The following is a 15,225-nucleotide window of genomic DNA, read 5'->3' as shown; positions in this document are numbered from 1 at the left end:
ACAATCAGTTTCGAATCGATTTTATATAAAAAAGTAAACGTGGTTAACGTTATTAATATGCTTATTTGTAATTTAGGCACCAACTGTGGGAGGTATTCCATCAATGTTGCTGTTAATATATGCACACAACTTATCTTACAGACTATTGACTCACTGATTATGAATGCAATCGGTTCGCATTCCATTGCTGGTGGGGTATGCACATTTCGTCCAGTCTGTCCCTGCAAGCAAGGTTGAAAATGTCTCGCCTGTCTATACTCGCACTAATGTGCCTTTTTGCACTGACTACAGGTTAGTAAACTGTTTCAATCCAAGGATGTAAACGCGTTCACTCTTCTTATGTTATATGATAGACAAAGTGATATGAAAATACATAACTACATGATTTGATGTCGTACACCGAGTATCGGTCCGAGTCTTACACGCAGGAAATAATTATTCTGATTTAACATGATACTTATCTTCCCGGGTACTGGGTGTTATTGGCTTAGACTATGTTACGCTTAAAAAGCATGCTTGCATTACATTACAATGGCTATTAGCTAATTTCGTGTTCATTTGACCAGACTAAAATGTGCACATTTATATAGTCTTTTGAAACTAGTTTCTCCGGGTGACGACTGGTGTAGTTCATCGCATGATTTCACACTGAAATATCAACCATGCAGGTCTATGTAATAGTGGACTGGTACGCTATTTGTAGGCTAGTAATTTTATATATTTATAGATGCATTGGCGAATGGACTGTTTAGTGAAGATGCCGAAGATTTCCCCTTTGGCGGGGCGTTGAAAGATAAACCTGTACTCAAGGCATTTGTAATAAAACAACTAGTCGGCAACCCAGCCAGTCTACCTCTTCCTCTCCTGCGAGCACTGGCTACAGGCAATACTTCTCCATCAATAATGCGAGCACTGATAGCACGTCGCGTTATGGAGGTGTGTGAATTTATTTGCTATTGTATCATCTTCTGTGCATTGCTGTATGACCTATACCTATACTATATCTTCTAGGCAGTTATTCATATAGCAACTGTGTATCAAATGTGTAAACATTTGTTCGGATGGTTAAAGGGCATACCATTATCGGCGTGTTTAAATAAAACTAAATTACCTATTTTTTGGATTGGATTGCACTGATAGTACGCACCTGACATGACCGAGCTCGTCAATCTTTACTGATAGTTAGGAGATAATAGACGACGAACGAATAATTATTGCGTCTCATAAATCACCCCTATTCGAATTAGATGTTCTTTTATGATTGAACACTTTACATTATTACACGATAATGCAAACTTATTTTCACAGGTGGATTCATTAATTATTTCAACAAATTGCCCCCAAGTTTGAACTACATTTATTCTGATAGTCGTGCTTTATAACAACAATAATGAGTTGACCACTACGATTCAGATTCAGAGATGGGTCTCGCCTCGTGCATTATCTAGGCAAAGACCATGCTTCTTGTCTAATATCGCGCTGCCAAGGATTCATTGTTGTTTGATTGGGCAATTAATTAATTATTAATAAGCAAGGCTCAATTTTATTACCGTAAAATTTCGAAAATTGAATAAACGCGGTAGATTGAAAAAGAGGAAATTACACTGTGGTAAACGCGCCACAAACTTTATTAGACAACATTATTTGAAAAATATACAAGATTTCTTAACGTCTAAGAAACATGATGAGTTTGTTGTCCAACCAATAGGTGCAAAAGTTGGAATCGATGAATGTCGGAATCGATGAATGTCGGAATCGATGAATGTCGCACTTAATACTGTGCGTATGATCGCGCATTGACCTCAAGCACTGCCAATTTGTTTTCTGATAACAGGGCTGCACATGCTACTGATCGTTTAAACAATGGACATCTACGGTATTATAATGACTTATACGTATCTGCAAATATCTTTGGTAAAAAATGTTTAACGTAAAACATAGATAAATTGTTGGTATGGGGATAACGTATACCGCACAATCTTTAAAAGCCAATTTATACCATATTCCATGATTTGTTCTGAATTATGTTAAATTTAGCAAATTTAAATGTTAAACTAACGGTGTGTTAATCATATTTTCTAAATGTTTTTCGATTTTGCTTTTGAAACGCATTTGGTCGACAAATATTGTAAAACTACGAGTAAAAAAATTCGTCCCAAAAACTATATTTACTTCCCTTTGATTGAATCACGTTTCCTATCTCCCGACCTGTTTTCGGTGCTCTGGCGATTAGCTGAACAATTATTCACGCTAAAATCTGCTGACTGTTGCAAATCGCCAGAGATAACAATGTTTGTCTTTTTCAATACAGTTCAAATAAACCACGTCGAGTTCATAAATACCACAATCAGATGAGATACATACATGGTGAAACTTTGCGTTGCTGACGGTTGCAGTAATACCGTGCAAGACTTGTGATTCTTTGTTCAGTTTCCCCTACTGATCCAAAGATTCATATTTATGGACTAAGGCCGTAATGTCTACCGTATTATGTACGAGCGCTTATTTGGCAACATAAGCCTATCGGGACCTACTACGGTTTCCAACAATAAAAATAGCGCTGAGGGAAGTATGGACAGGATTCAGCAAAACGACCGATCCCCATCTCGTATAATAACATAAATATGAGATTGAATTTGTTATGATCCCTAAAAAAAATGCCATGCACAGGCCGTGGCACATATAAACAACACTTCCAAATTGACCGCCTCTTCCTCGTAGCACAAACACACATTGCAACTAGTATTTTAATCGTTACCGGAAACTATACAGACATTCTAACAATAATCTGTTGCTATTAACATTCCTGCAATTATTTGTCGCAGCTAGAAAACAAGCATAGATAATACAAAAAATAAGACGACGTGGTCGGCTAACGTATATTGTCACCGAAATCCTGTGCAATGCACTGATCATTCACATGAAAAGTGGTGAATAGCTATGTTTTTAATAATCGAAATAATAAGAAAAGCACAATAGCGAATTTAGCGATCGGGTAATCTGTTAAACAAACATTGGTACGGAATAGACACTACTGTCTTCGCCTATATGTAAGCTTTCAGATGATGTACTACTAGCGTTGCATCGGAAAACTAAAAGTACAACTAGGAATTCGAAAAATACTTTTTTGTCGCCAAAAACAAATATTTTCGTAACAGAAACACTTGTTTTTAAATTTTTTGAGATTGTAAATTATGATTATTTTCTGTGGGTTAATATTGGTGTGTGTGTTATTGCTTATCGTTTGTATTTTAGACGTTTCATTTTGTTTAAACGTGTATTTCTTTATTGTCATGCGCTCTAGTGCCATATCCCAGATCTATATTTTATCAACAAAATTTAGTTACATAGTGTTTACGATGCTTCATATATGGATCACCAATGATAGTACAAGTATAAGAACATTCGCATTTGTCAGTATTGTATTTGTTTCCTAATACTATAGTACACATTCATAAATCAATAACTTCCTGTGTTTTTGTACTGCATATTAAAGAGTAACGACGGTGAAAATCTTCTACCCAAACTATTGGTAGTTCGCAAAATTGCATCCGAACTGGGAAAACAAATTATAGATGAACTGAAAACGAGGAAACAATCAGAAAGGGTGTACACGTTCGCCATGGCACCAACTTGTGACTGCGCTCTAGATTACATGTAAGTGTAATTAGTGTTTATAATTTGAAACCAAATATGGATTGTGCATTCAAACATCCCACAGGTGGCGGGCAATTCATATACGCACAGTTAAATGATGGGGGTGCGTGATTTTACTGTAGCGTCATTTCATCTCAATAGTGGGACTAATTATTACATCAGAATGTTGACCATAATACCTATTTCATACACATTCAATGAAATGAAAATCATATAATGAAAATCATATAATTTTTAACGCTTTGTTATCATTGTGATAAGTTTTATTAACCAGTTCAACCTTTGGGCTAATATTGTCATCGCATAATTGTTTTACATCTGTAATCGTAACGCCATAAGTTACAGCGTGCCGTAATTTTGCGGTATTTTACAGGGGTATTTTCATCCAACCATATACGAAAATGCGAATTCCAATTATGGAATGATTACGCGGGTAAGCGTCCTCTTATAATAAAAACAAACATGGCTGCCACCAGAGTTTGACCGGACTCCACACAAAAAAAGTTTGCTGATTCTGTTCTGAACTTTTTGAATTTCGGTATTCCAATGATGTATCCTTGAAAGGGAAAGATGTGTAATAAGAAGGTTATTTCGAGGATACATCATTGTATGCTACGCGTCGGTCGTTGCTCTCGCTGTACTGTCTTCGTGCATACTCAATTCGTAATAAACTCATATTATTAGAAATGCATATGTCACTAAATGGAGCAAGATACCATACATAATATTAAAACAACCATCCACAACAATGATGATGATGTGGTACGTTTACAATACATTTCACTTTATATTCTTTAGCGGAGATGATGGTGCACTGAAAGGTTTTACCATAGATCTCATTGAAGCAGGTATTAATCTTTTTTAACCTTTTTAAGTTCTGTACAAATTTACTGACACATCGTTATATGAAATTGGTGGTGTTTTGAGTGGAAATGGGTGTACTGTTTTAAAGTACAACTGACAGTTTTTTATGTAAATCAGTCTAGTAAGTCATGAACGTGTGTGCAATAATCGAATACAATGTGTTCTCTTGTTTTATTTAGTTTGCAGAGAAGCTGGACAAAACTGTGAAGTACAATACGATCCTGATTCCAAGTGTTTTGCTCATGATGATCATCACTTTTTACTAGGCGAAGGTAAACTTTCTCCCCTCGTTAATGATCGAACAATTTGCTAAGAAACTTTCCTAAATATCTAGTAAACTCAGACTGTATTGAAGAGGAGTACTTTCCTAATAAGACAAGGGATACTGGAAAAAAACTGTCTGCTATTAGCAAAATGTGGATGAAACAAAAAACTTATATGATATGCAATTCTATTCAGCTAATTATACGTAACTGGCTTTTAATTTTAATTTTTCACTACAGGTCTTATTTCAAAGCAATATGACGCTTGTATGAATTGGTTTAAAACAAAAGATCGTACACACGTAGCAGCATTTGCGGAACCATACTGGAAAGTTGAAAACATAAATCATCTGTATGTACCAAACGGTAACCCGGGTGACTTCGACCCAACTAATATTGCTGGAAAAAAAATTGGTAAGTTGAATTTCTCGAATTTCATCATGGAGAGCACCGTGTGTTTCTTAACAACATTGCTGTTGAATGTATGAATATGTTCACAACAGTCTTTTAATCCCACGCTATCACTAACTATATATTTTATCTAGGCTTTGTTGATGGATGGACCGGGGGACAGTCTTGTCTTGAAAACATAGCTGGTGCAGATACGATGACGCCTGTATATCTTGTTGATAGAAGACAACTTTTCAACACATTGGGAGAAGGAGAGGTAACATAATTATTTGAATTTATTTTTTTTAGAAAAAAAAACATCACATACAGTGACAAAACCTAAACTACACTAATTAGAATAAACTACATGTGGTATTACATATTATTGAATTCCGTCACTTCCTCAGGTTTTATGAATTAGATTAAAACAATTTCAAGAATCGTTGTGTGTTCTAGTCAAACTTACACTCGTCATCGTCTCTTATGATTTCAAATGTTGGTAAGTAGCAAACGGTTAATGTAGGTTTGTCGAGTGATGAAAACAGTTTTACTGATTTGCGTTATTAAACCTTAGATTTATGTTACTGAAGATTTAACTGATCTTGTTTCATTTTGAGAAACATGTGCTAAAATCTTACATGTCGTATATGAACATGTGTGGCTAATTAAACAAGTGTAAGCAAAATATAATGGGAAATAATCAATATTATGCAAATGCGATATATATATATATAGTATATAATTCTTTATCGACAGTTGGACGCTGTCTTTATAATGGACGGATATGCAAAGTATTATCTTGAGAATGGATACCAGAAGATCAGCGAAGGCATCAAGTGTGCAGAGGCATCCTTTAATCATGCTATTGCCAGGAAAGACAATGACGTCACCGAATGGTTCAGTGAAACTTTGAAAGAGATGAAAGCCAATGGGAAGTATTATGCTTTATGTCACAAGGCTAAACAAGATCACGGTGAGCTCTTATGTCAACACATAGAAAATCGTGTCAGTATGGGATGTGTTCTGTCTATTTTGATAATATAATTGCTCTGGTGGGACGCATTGAGTTTAATTGATTGCAATCAAAGTGAAATAACGCATTTAAGCAACTTTCACGCAACTGAACACACATTGCACTACAATTAACAGTCAGCAAGCGTCGATCAGCCAATCTCAGTCAACCTGTCAGCTGAAAAGTACAATTTTAAAACAATTAAATTTCAAACTTCTTCATTTCAGGTTCGAAGGGGCCAATCAATTGTATGGTGGAAGGTGAAGAAGTTAACGCATTTGCCAAGATTAAATGTGGCGAAGGATGCTGGGTTTAATAGAATAACATTTTCTTCATAAAACATTGAAATAAAAGCAGAATAACATTTTCATCTTCATTATTTTGTTGTGGGATGTTGTATATGTTTGCACTTTGTGCATGTCGAAATACGATGGACCCATATTGCAGTGAATGGACTGATGTATTGAGCACATGAGCAGAACGATTCACTGAAGCACATAGAAAGAGGAATAGCTATATAGACTGACATGTCTTCTTTAGCCTCCTGATAATAATTATAATTCCATACAGGTCAATGATTTTCACTATTAGATAAAATCTTGATTACCCATCGAAATCGGCAAAAACTTGAAAATTTTAAGAGATTTGAGAACAGAACAAATAGATCTTATTTGCTCAAGTTCATTCATGTTTGAAACATTTCCTTATGTGACTTATTTCCAGAAGTCAAAGCAAAGATTTCGTGGTACTGATGCTGTTTAATACGCCTCACATAATTATAACCTTCAACTTCTTTATTAGGCAATACATGTCAAGTTGATAGAGGAATTAATATAAATGTTTGAATGGCCCCTCCAAGCCTCTTTCCTCTCGATTACGGTACATTCCGACTCTCGTTCAACATCCTTTACTGGCCTCTCTTTTCCCCGTCTTACCGCCTCACAAACTCCACCGGCATCTCTCATTAGTTTACCATCTGTCCATTGTGATTGCGAGCTCCTTCAGTCTCCACTTCTTGTTCATGGCCTTTCATGGCCTCACTCGCTCGCTCAGCACAACTACCCGCCTTCGCAACTCGCATACAACCGCACACGGAAGGATTAGGTATAGAGAATGACGTGCATAAAGATTCGATTGTTATCTAGCACACAGTCGTATTCGTGAATAATTATAATACCAAGAAAGCTCAAAAGAGAAAGTTGTATAGTGGGGTGAGAGCAACATCAGTAGCACAAAAGAATATGAGAATTCATTTGATCTAAAGTAATTTATAGATGTAAATTATTGTATTACTATTCTCGAGATATATTTGGAAAATAATATGTCAAGATCCTCTTTCAATTCAACGTTTACCAGGTGATATCACAATGAACACATTCATCACGTTCACGTGTTAAAGTGAACGCGCAATTGTATTTGACAAAAAACAAAGGTATGATTTCGTCGTTAGTGGCGCTGTTTAATACGCCTTAACCAATAATGGTAACTTACAGCTTTCTCTATTAGGCAATACATGTCAAATCGATAATAACATTAATTAAGTTAATACAATCTCTACAGGGTATTTTATCTAGCACTATGCTAATTAAATATGCCAGGCAACATTGAAAGAATACACGCAGTGGTTAATACGAACACAAATATGAACATTCATTTCATAACTGGTAACCATGAATTAATTCACCATACATACACAACAGGTTGTGATACAAAATCCAAACTGCACTGACTAAAAGGCTTATGGTTTCGGAATACAGCATACAAAAGAAAAACTAATTTGAATTTATGAATCAAGATCAATCGTCATGTGGTCACACAAACAATATTGGACATTTTGTTCAGTTCTATGTGACGCTATCACATTTAGGCTTTCAAAACCTCGATCCAAGTAGATATATATGAATATTTCACGACGTTCCCCAACGGAAGCTCAGTTTACTGGTCGAGCCCCCGGTGCACAGCCATCACGGTAAATTGTTATAAAATAGATTTCCGAATTGTACAACACTACATATGCAACACAGAGATATTTACACACGTGGAGAATAAATAAAGCACGGGAGTCGTCACCTACCCATGCATACTCTCATGGCGTGTCTTTGTTTTAAAATAAGCGTCTACTGTACTCATAAGCCTTTGTTTGTTTCAGTTTTCTTATGTATAACTTTTATTGTTTTGATATCTTTGTGAGTGTATTTCAGTGCTTAGTGGCTGAGTATTTTCAATTTTGATTTGGCAGTCTGGATGTAGATCAAATTAGACATAAACGTTATGTACAAGGCAGGTGTGGAGAACAAAATGCTTATATATATAAAGAGGGACTGAAGTTGCACTGTAATAAGAAAACATAATAAGGCGATTTAAATTTCAAATTGTATAATGAGATATAGTATAACAAGAGAGGAATTATTGTCGAAGATAAAAAAATATTTTTAGTTTCGGGGCAGTAGTGTTGCGAAATGTTTATGGTCACACCGCAAATAGGAAGATGAAAAACGCTTTCTATCTCTCTGTCATCAGTGTCCCTCAATTTTAAATACTTGGTGCATTTTATTTATTGTCATGTTGTTAGTTTTGCCAATATTGATCATGAGGTTATTAGCACTGAACTAATCACAGACTCTCTGAAAATCATTATTAATCTAGTTTGTGCCATATGCATATAATCCAACATAGAAGATGTCGAGGGCGTTCATTATATCGTTAATATAAATGGAAAACATGGTTGAACACGCACGGTATTTCATTGCAGGGTGACGGGTCACCATTTTATTCAATCTCGGTAGTTTTGAATTTTACAGGAAGGCCGATAGAAAAAAACAATGAATACATGACAACACTTTACATGAAACCATACACACAGTAGTAGTAAATATGAAAATGCACAACAAATATAAAATTCAATTAAATAGTGGTTGACTACACAATTATTGTCTGCATTAATATTAAGGCAACACAGTAATCAAGATGTGACAATGAAAAAACATTAAAACATTCAACTTCTGTCTGGAATTTTCCTAGCATTTTATATTAAAATTAAGTTGCTTGACCAGCTTTTATTTGGACGCAAAAGACATAGATTCCGTTTTGCTACGTTATAAATTAAGTATTTTCTCATGAGGACAAATTTTCAAGGTCCCTTCATAGTACCTGCAAAATCAGTAGCCATGTGATCAGCGTACACGTCAATATTCGAATTAGGAACATCGCTCGGCATATCGCTTAAATACCATAAAAATAATAAAGGATCCAGAATAGACCTCTATGGAACTCCTATTTCAATTTCCTTGGATTTAGATGCAGATTCATTTATTTTAACGATTTTTGTGCGCTATTTGATGAATACGATTTGCGGCAACACCAAGTTTATTTGCGATGCCATCTGGCGTCATGTTTGTGTGTAAGTATATGGGAGGAACCTTAGCTCTTCTGTGTCGATAAAATCTTAATATCCAAGAAATGAAGGAAACCAAATGTACCAGAAATGAATAACATTACAGAGGCAATAGACCGACAGACGAGGAACTATGAAGTCATAGGTAGCCTACAATGTATCCCCTCAATTTATTGATCCCCAGGTTATCATTGCAATTAGTCCGTAGGTCTATGTGGGTCATTCACATTTCGACTAATCTTTCCAAGGCAAGGATGAAAATGTCCCGTTTGTCTATACTCGCACTAGTGTGCCTTTTTGCACTGGTTTCAGGTTAGTAAACTGTTTCAATCTAAGGATTTACAAGTTTTTGTTCTCTGCTATATGATTTAAAGCTTAAACACTGAAAATAAACCTTTAATCCCGACGGTGTGAATGATTGTGTAAGTTGATTGTGTTCGCCCATAATAATCAACACAGCGTATTTATACAGATATCGGCAGGGACGTCTTTCACGGTCCCTGTGATTATTTAGCGTCCTTGCTTGGAGGGGTCGTGGTGCAACGTGCCTTGAATTGTAGATATGCGAGTTGGTGTCATACGCGAGCATCGGCTCGTGTCATGCATGTAGGACATTTCAACATAGTATTTATCTTGCCACGCAATTAACTCTAGTATAGTATCTGATTTTTTGCTTATTTAAAGTTTCAAATATAAGTATTTCTTTAGCCATTTGATGTCTGGGATGTTGACGGGTACAATGGTTTGGATGACTCATTCCATTAACTTTGGCCATGTAAGACCGTATACTTGTGTTCTCGTGCACTATTAGTAGGCTGGTAACTATTATATTTGTATTATAGATGCATTGGCAAATGAGTCGTTTGGTGATGGAGGCGAAGGTGGCCCATTGGATGGAGCGTTGGGAAATAAACCTATACTCAGGGCATTACTGATGAAACAAATAATCGACAATTCAGGCAGCAGCCACGGTCTACCACCTCCTCTGCTGCGAGCGCTGACGACTGGCAATGTGTCTGCACAAATCGCGCGAGCTATGATAGCACGTCACCTTATGGAGGTGTGTGAATTTATATTTAATAACACTATCGTGTGCCATATGCTATGCTTTGCGGTATTATATTAAGTCCATAGTACCCCAAGGCAGCAATATTCGAATAGTTCAAGAGAATATCATGATCATCATGTTTGAATAACTAAATAAATTATGTTTAGGTTTGGAGTACTAGAGAGTAAGCATCTGACATAAGGCGATAAAACAAGATGGCGTTGTTGGCTAACCCTGCCTCGTTAGGCTGTGCTTGCCATCATTTGCTTCACTCAACGCAATGATTTCAGTTAATCTACGTTTATTCTAATTATGACGCATTCTAAGCTGTTCTGTTGATATTGTTGGGACATTTTATTTGTTCATCAGACAAAGTCAAACACAGTTAAATATTTGGTATTGGGTTGACGGATGAATACTGTACAAACTTAAAAAGTTAAATCGTATTCAAGCATTTGGTTTAAACATATTATGAAATTCAACAAATTGGAATTTTAAACCGACGATTTGTTAATCATATTATGGAAATTTGTGTTCCATTTTTTCTCCTGATTGGATGTGTACTCATTTTGTTGACAGATATTGTAGAAGTCAAAAATGTATTGGACATTACACTTTAACCATTTGAAATTGTAAATTATTTATTAATGGATAATTGGGTAATGTTTTTATGTTTATTTCCACGTGTATTTTCTTTTTGTCAATGTAACATGCATTGATATAGTTGTATTTACATGTTAGTTTGCTTTATTTACGGATCACCTGTGATGCCAATTTAAAGAACATTTTTCCATTTCATCTTATAATAATATATCAGTACATTTTCAATAATCAATAGCATTCTATGTGTATATATTATTGCATTTGTTCTAAGAGTAACCGCGAAAACCAAAATATTCTTCCCAAACTATTGGTCTTTCGTAAAGTTGCTTCTGTACTGGGCAAACAGCTTATAGAAGGGTTGAGGAAGAGGAACCAATCAGAAAGAGTGTACACATTCGCCATGGCAACAACTTGTGACTGTGCTTTGATGTACATGTAAGTATATGTTGTGTACACAATCGTAACTTGGATTGCATAGAGTGAAGCCTTTCAAATCTGCATCACATTTGCAATAGAATTTCCAAAATATTGAACACGACTCATAGCTATGCGCACATAAACATAATGTGAGTGCGTCATTCTTTCTATACGTTATCATTATTAGAAAATCATATGAAGGCATTGTATGGTACGTACCATAGGTATAAAATAACATGCATAATATACAAACTCTCATTGTAAGAATGCAATTATAGAATACCATTCATTTTATATTCAATAGAGGTGATGATGGTGCAATAAAAGGCTTTACCGTAGACATCGTCGAATCAGGTATTGATTTTGTAAACCAATTCTAGATCATTACGGTATGGATCGTTATATGTGATTGTTGCGGCGTTGAGTGGAAATAGATATAATGTTTTAAAGAACAGCTATCATTCGACATGCACACCAGTCCGATCAGGAGTCATGCGATTCATAAGAAAATATGAGTATTGTCTTGACATGTGAACAACTACTGCCATCGATTCTCATTTATTAATGTTTGTAATAATCGAATACAGTATGTATTCTCTTGTATTATTTAGTTTGCAGTGAAGCCGGGAAAAACTGTGAAGTACAATATGATAATGATCACAATTGTGTTGCCCATGATGGTCATCACTTTTTACTTGGCAATGGTAACCTTTTTTCTCTATCGAAGTTTAATATGAATTAAGGTCGTTCTCTGGGTATTTTAACTATTGAAAAGTTGTAAAATATTTAGTACATTTGTTTTTTTCAAAAGAAATGCACATAACCAACAGACAATATGCTTTTAAAGAATAAAAAGTCGACTAAAACAGTTATATATTATTATTTCCTAAAAGTGAAAAGTATTCTTCAGAATTTCCTAAATTACAGCAATACGTATCCATCATATAACTACATATAGTAAACTATATCTGCTCGATCGGAGTAGTGAAATATGGCGAAAGATTTTCCCATAGAATAAATGTCTAAAAACTCGTAATTTTTCGGGGCGAAAAGTAGTTTGGCGGCCAGATGTTTTATGTGGGTTTAAACAAAACCGGTGCTCCAATGGTATCTACCTAATTATACAAATTTGCATATCGAATTTTGAATTTATATATAAATATACATATATATGACATACTAGCATAACATACCTGTAGTTAGTGATTATCAGTCACTCGACTTCAATTGTACTTTTCTATTACAGGCCTACTTTCAAAACAATATGACGCTTGTATGAATTGGTTTAAAACAAAAGATCGTACACACGTAGCTGCATTTACGGGACCGTACTGGAAAGTTGACAACATACATCATTTGTACGTGCCAAACGATAACCCGAGTGGCTTTGACCCAGCTAATATTGCTGGAAAGAAAATCGGTACATTTTTTAAATCGTATTCAGTATGCCTTGTGTTTCTGAACAACAAGTTCGTCAGCTATTGAATTAAATGTGTGAACCATCATACATGTAAAGCAATATTTCATTCACACGCTTAATATTCACAATATCTGTTAACTAGGATTTGTTGATGGATGGACTGGTGGGCAGTCTTGCCTTGAAAACATAACTGGAGCAGATACGATGACGTCTGAATATCTTGCTGACAGAAGCCAACTTTTTAACAGTTTGGAAGGTGGAGAGGTAAAAGAGTTATTTTGATTTCTGAATGTAATATAACAACTGTGACATAAAGTGCATTAAACTAATATATGTTTTTTTAGATACAAATCTTGTATACACTAATAATGATTTTAAAGTACAGGCACCATCATGTCCATATCAAAGGTCAAACTATAGGATGAAATTATACTTTGTATTGCATTTTCTTCACTGCGCCATCACAATATCGGAGAAACGTGGGTTGGTATAAATAGACAACTATAAGGGCAATACAAAGAACTCCCAAAAGTAAACAATGCAACACTTAATGTGTTCTGTTTAACAGTTGGACTCTGTGTTTATACTGGATGGACATGCAAATTATTATCTTGAGAATGGATACCAGAAGATCAGCGAAGGCATCAAGTGTGCGGAGGCATCATATAATCATGTTATTGCCAGGAAGGACAATGACGTCACTGAATGGTTCAGCACAACTTTGAACGAGATGAAAGCAAATGGGAAATATTATGGTTTGTGTAACAGGGCTAAACAAGCCCATGGTGAGCGGATATATCTAATTGAGCTATATTGACTGCAATTTGAGTGAAATGACACATTATTTGTCACCAACCGCTGCTAAAGTCAGTAAGCCAAACAATTTCAGTCAGTCTACCTCAGTAAACCACTTTCAGAGAGCAAACATCACTCAGCTAACCTGTCAGCACACATCAGCCAATCGATCTTAGTGAGCAAATATAATTCAGCCAACGTAAGTCAACCAATCTTATAATCCAACCTTAACCATCCAACATGTCAGCAAACATATGTCAACCAAGCACAGTCAACCAATCTCAGTGAGTAAACATCAGTCATCCAAGCTCAGTCTAGCAATCTTCATGAGCAAATATCATTCATCCAACTTCAATCTTTCAGCAAATATCAGTTCCCCAACTGCAGTCAACCAACTCCAGTTAGCAAACACAAGTCAGATAATCTTGGTGTAAGGAAATATCAGTAAGACAACCACAGTCACTCAACAGCAAACCTATGCCAGAAGCATCAGTTAGCAAACCTAAGCCAGCAAAGCTTATGCAGCAAACCTTGATCTGCCTACCTTCAGCAAACGTCTGTCTTCCGGTCTTAATAAGCTAGACCTAGTTAGCAAACCTCTGCCAGCAGCCCAAGTTGTCAAATTTAGTTAGCAAACTACAGGGCAACAATAGTCAGCGAGGCTCAGTAAGTTCAGTCAGCCAGCCTTCGTCACCTAACATCAGCGAACCAGTCGTAGTCAGCTGACTGCTGTCAGTAATTCTCATACAACAAAGCTCAAGCAGGAAATCGTGGTCAGTCAGTATGCCAGCTAAACTCAGCTAGCAGCTTCAATTAACCAATCTTAGTTAGCTAACTAAAAACAAAGTTAAGCACGCCCAGTTAAACTTAATCAGTGAATCTGTGTCAGCCACTACGAAATAACAGTCACAATGATGAAACAATTAAACTTCAATTTCTTTTATTTCAGGTTCAAAGGGACCAATTAACTGTGTCGTCGAAGGTGAAGAGGTCAACAAATTTTCTAAGATTAAATGCGGTGAAGGATGCTGGGTTTAATAGAAAATTTGTTTCTTCATTTTTTTTTAACTCGAGGTTACCAATAAAGCATTGGAATAAAGCAATATAATACCTTCAACTGACTGAGGTTTATGAATATTTTAAGTGCGTCAAACAGGAATATTTAATTTTAGTCACATACTGTGACCTTTGACTTTTGGCATTTATGTCGCGTGGGGAACATAAGTGTCGATTTTAGCCATTCCTTCCCCGCAGCCATGCAATGATCATCGACCTTGACATTTGACCGTGGCCTTTGAACGAACTATTTATGCAGACTATCACTGATTGTGTAACAATGCGTAATAATTCTTGATTCCATGC

At 35.8% G+C, this 15,225-nt stretch overlaps 1 protein-coding gene and 1 long non-coding RNA gene across 2 annotated transcripts; both read left to right on the top strand.

The window, feature by feature from the left end:
* Nucleotides 1–207: 207 nt before the first annotated feature.
* On the top strand, nucleotides 208–6,562 carry LOC100376898 (uncharacterized). Its single transcript, XM_085505448.1, has 9 exons — nucleotides 208–291; nucleotides 728–936; nucleotides 3,497–3,657; nucleotides 4,456–4,505; nucleotides 4,701–4,793; nucleotides 5,025–5,198; nucleotides 5,330–5,451; nucleotides 5,931–6,147; nucleotides 6,414–6,562. The coding sequence occupies exons 1-9, from the start codon at nucleotides 240–242 to the stop codon at nucleotides 6,500–6,502; spliced, it is 1,167 nt and encodes a 388-aa protein (XP_085361574.1). The 5' UTR covers nucleotides 208–239; the 3' UTR covers nucleotides 6,503–6,562.
* Nucleotides 6,563–13,820: 7,258 nt separating this feature from the next.
* Nucleotides 13,821–14,980, top strand: LOC144363059 (uncharacterized). Its single transcript, XR_013422664.1, has 2 exons — nucleotides 13,821–13,853; nucleotides 14,813–14,980. It is a non-coding gene; the product is annotated as an uncharacterized LOC144363059 (long non-coding RNA).
* Nucleotides 14,981–15,225: the final 245 nt, after the last annotated feature.

The sequence above is a fragment of the Saccoglossus kowalevskii genome, chromosome 11 (genome assembly GCF_978046115.1).
Source record: "Saccoglossus kowalevskii chromosome 11, keSacKowa6.1, whole genome shotgun sequence".
NCBI classification, from domain to species: domain Eukaryota; kingdom Metazoa; phylum Hemichordata; class Enteropneusta; family Harrimaniidae; genus Saccoglossus; species Saccoglossus kowalevskii.
The sequence above is the reverse complement of the archived record's forward strand: the minus strand, read 5'-3'. Positions and strand labels throughout refer to the sequence as shown.

What these genes read in the sequence shown, in the direction of transcription:
- LOC100376898 (XM_085505448.1), top strand. Translation starts at nt 240, where the DNA reads ATGTCTCGCCTGTCTATACTCGCACTAATGTGCCTTTTTGCACTGACT. An exon ending in TATTGCTGGAAAAAAAATTG is followed by an intron (nt 5,199 to 5,329) that starts GTAAGTTGAATT and finishes TATTTTATCTAG; the next exon opens with GCTTTGTTGATGGATGGACC. An exon ending in ACACATTGGGAGAAGGAGAG is followed by an intron (nt 5,452 to 5,930) that starts GTAACATAATTA and finishes CTTTATCGACAG; the next exon opens with TTGGACGCTGTCTTTATAAT.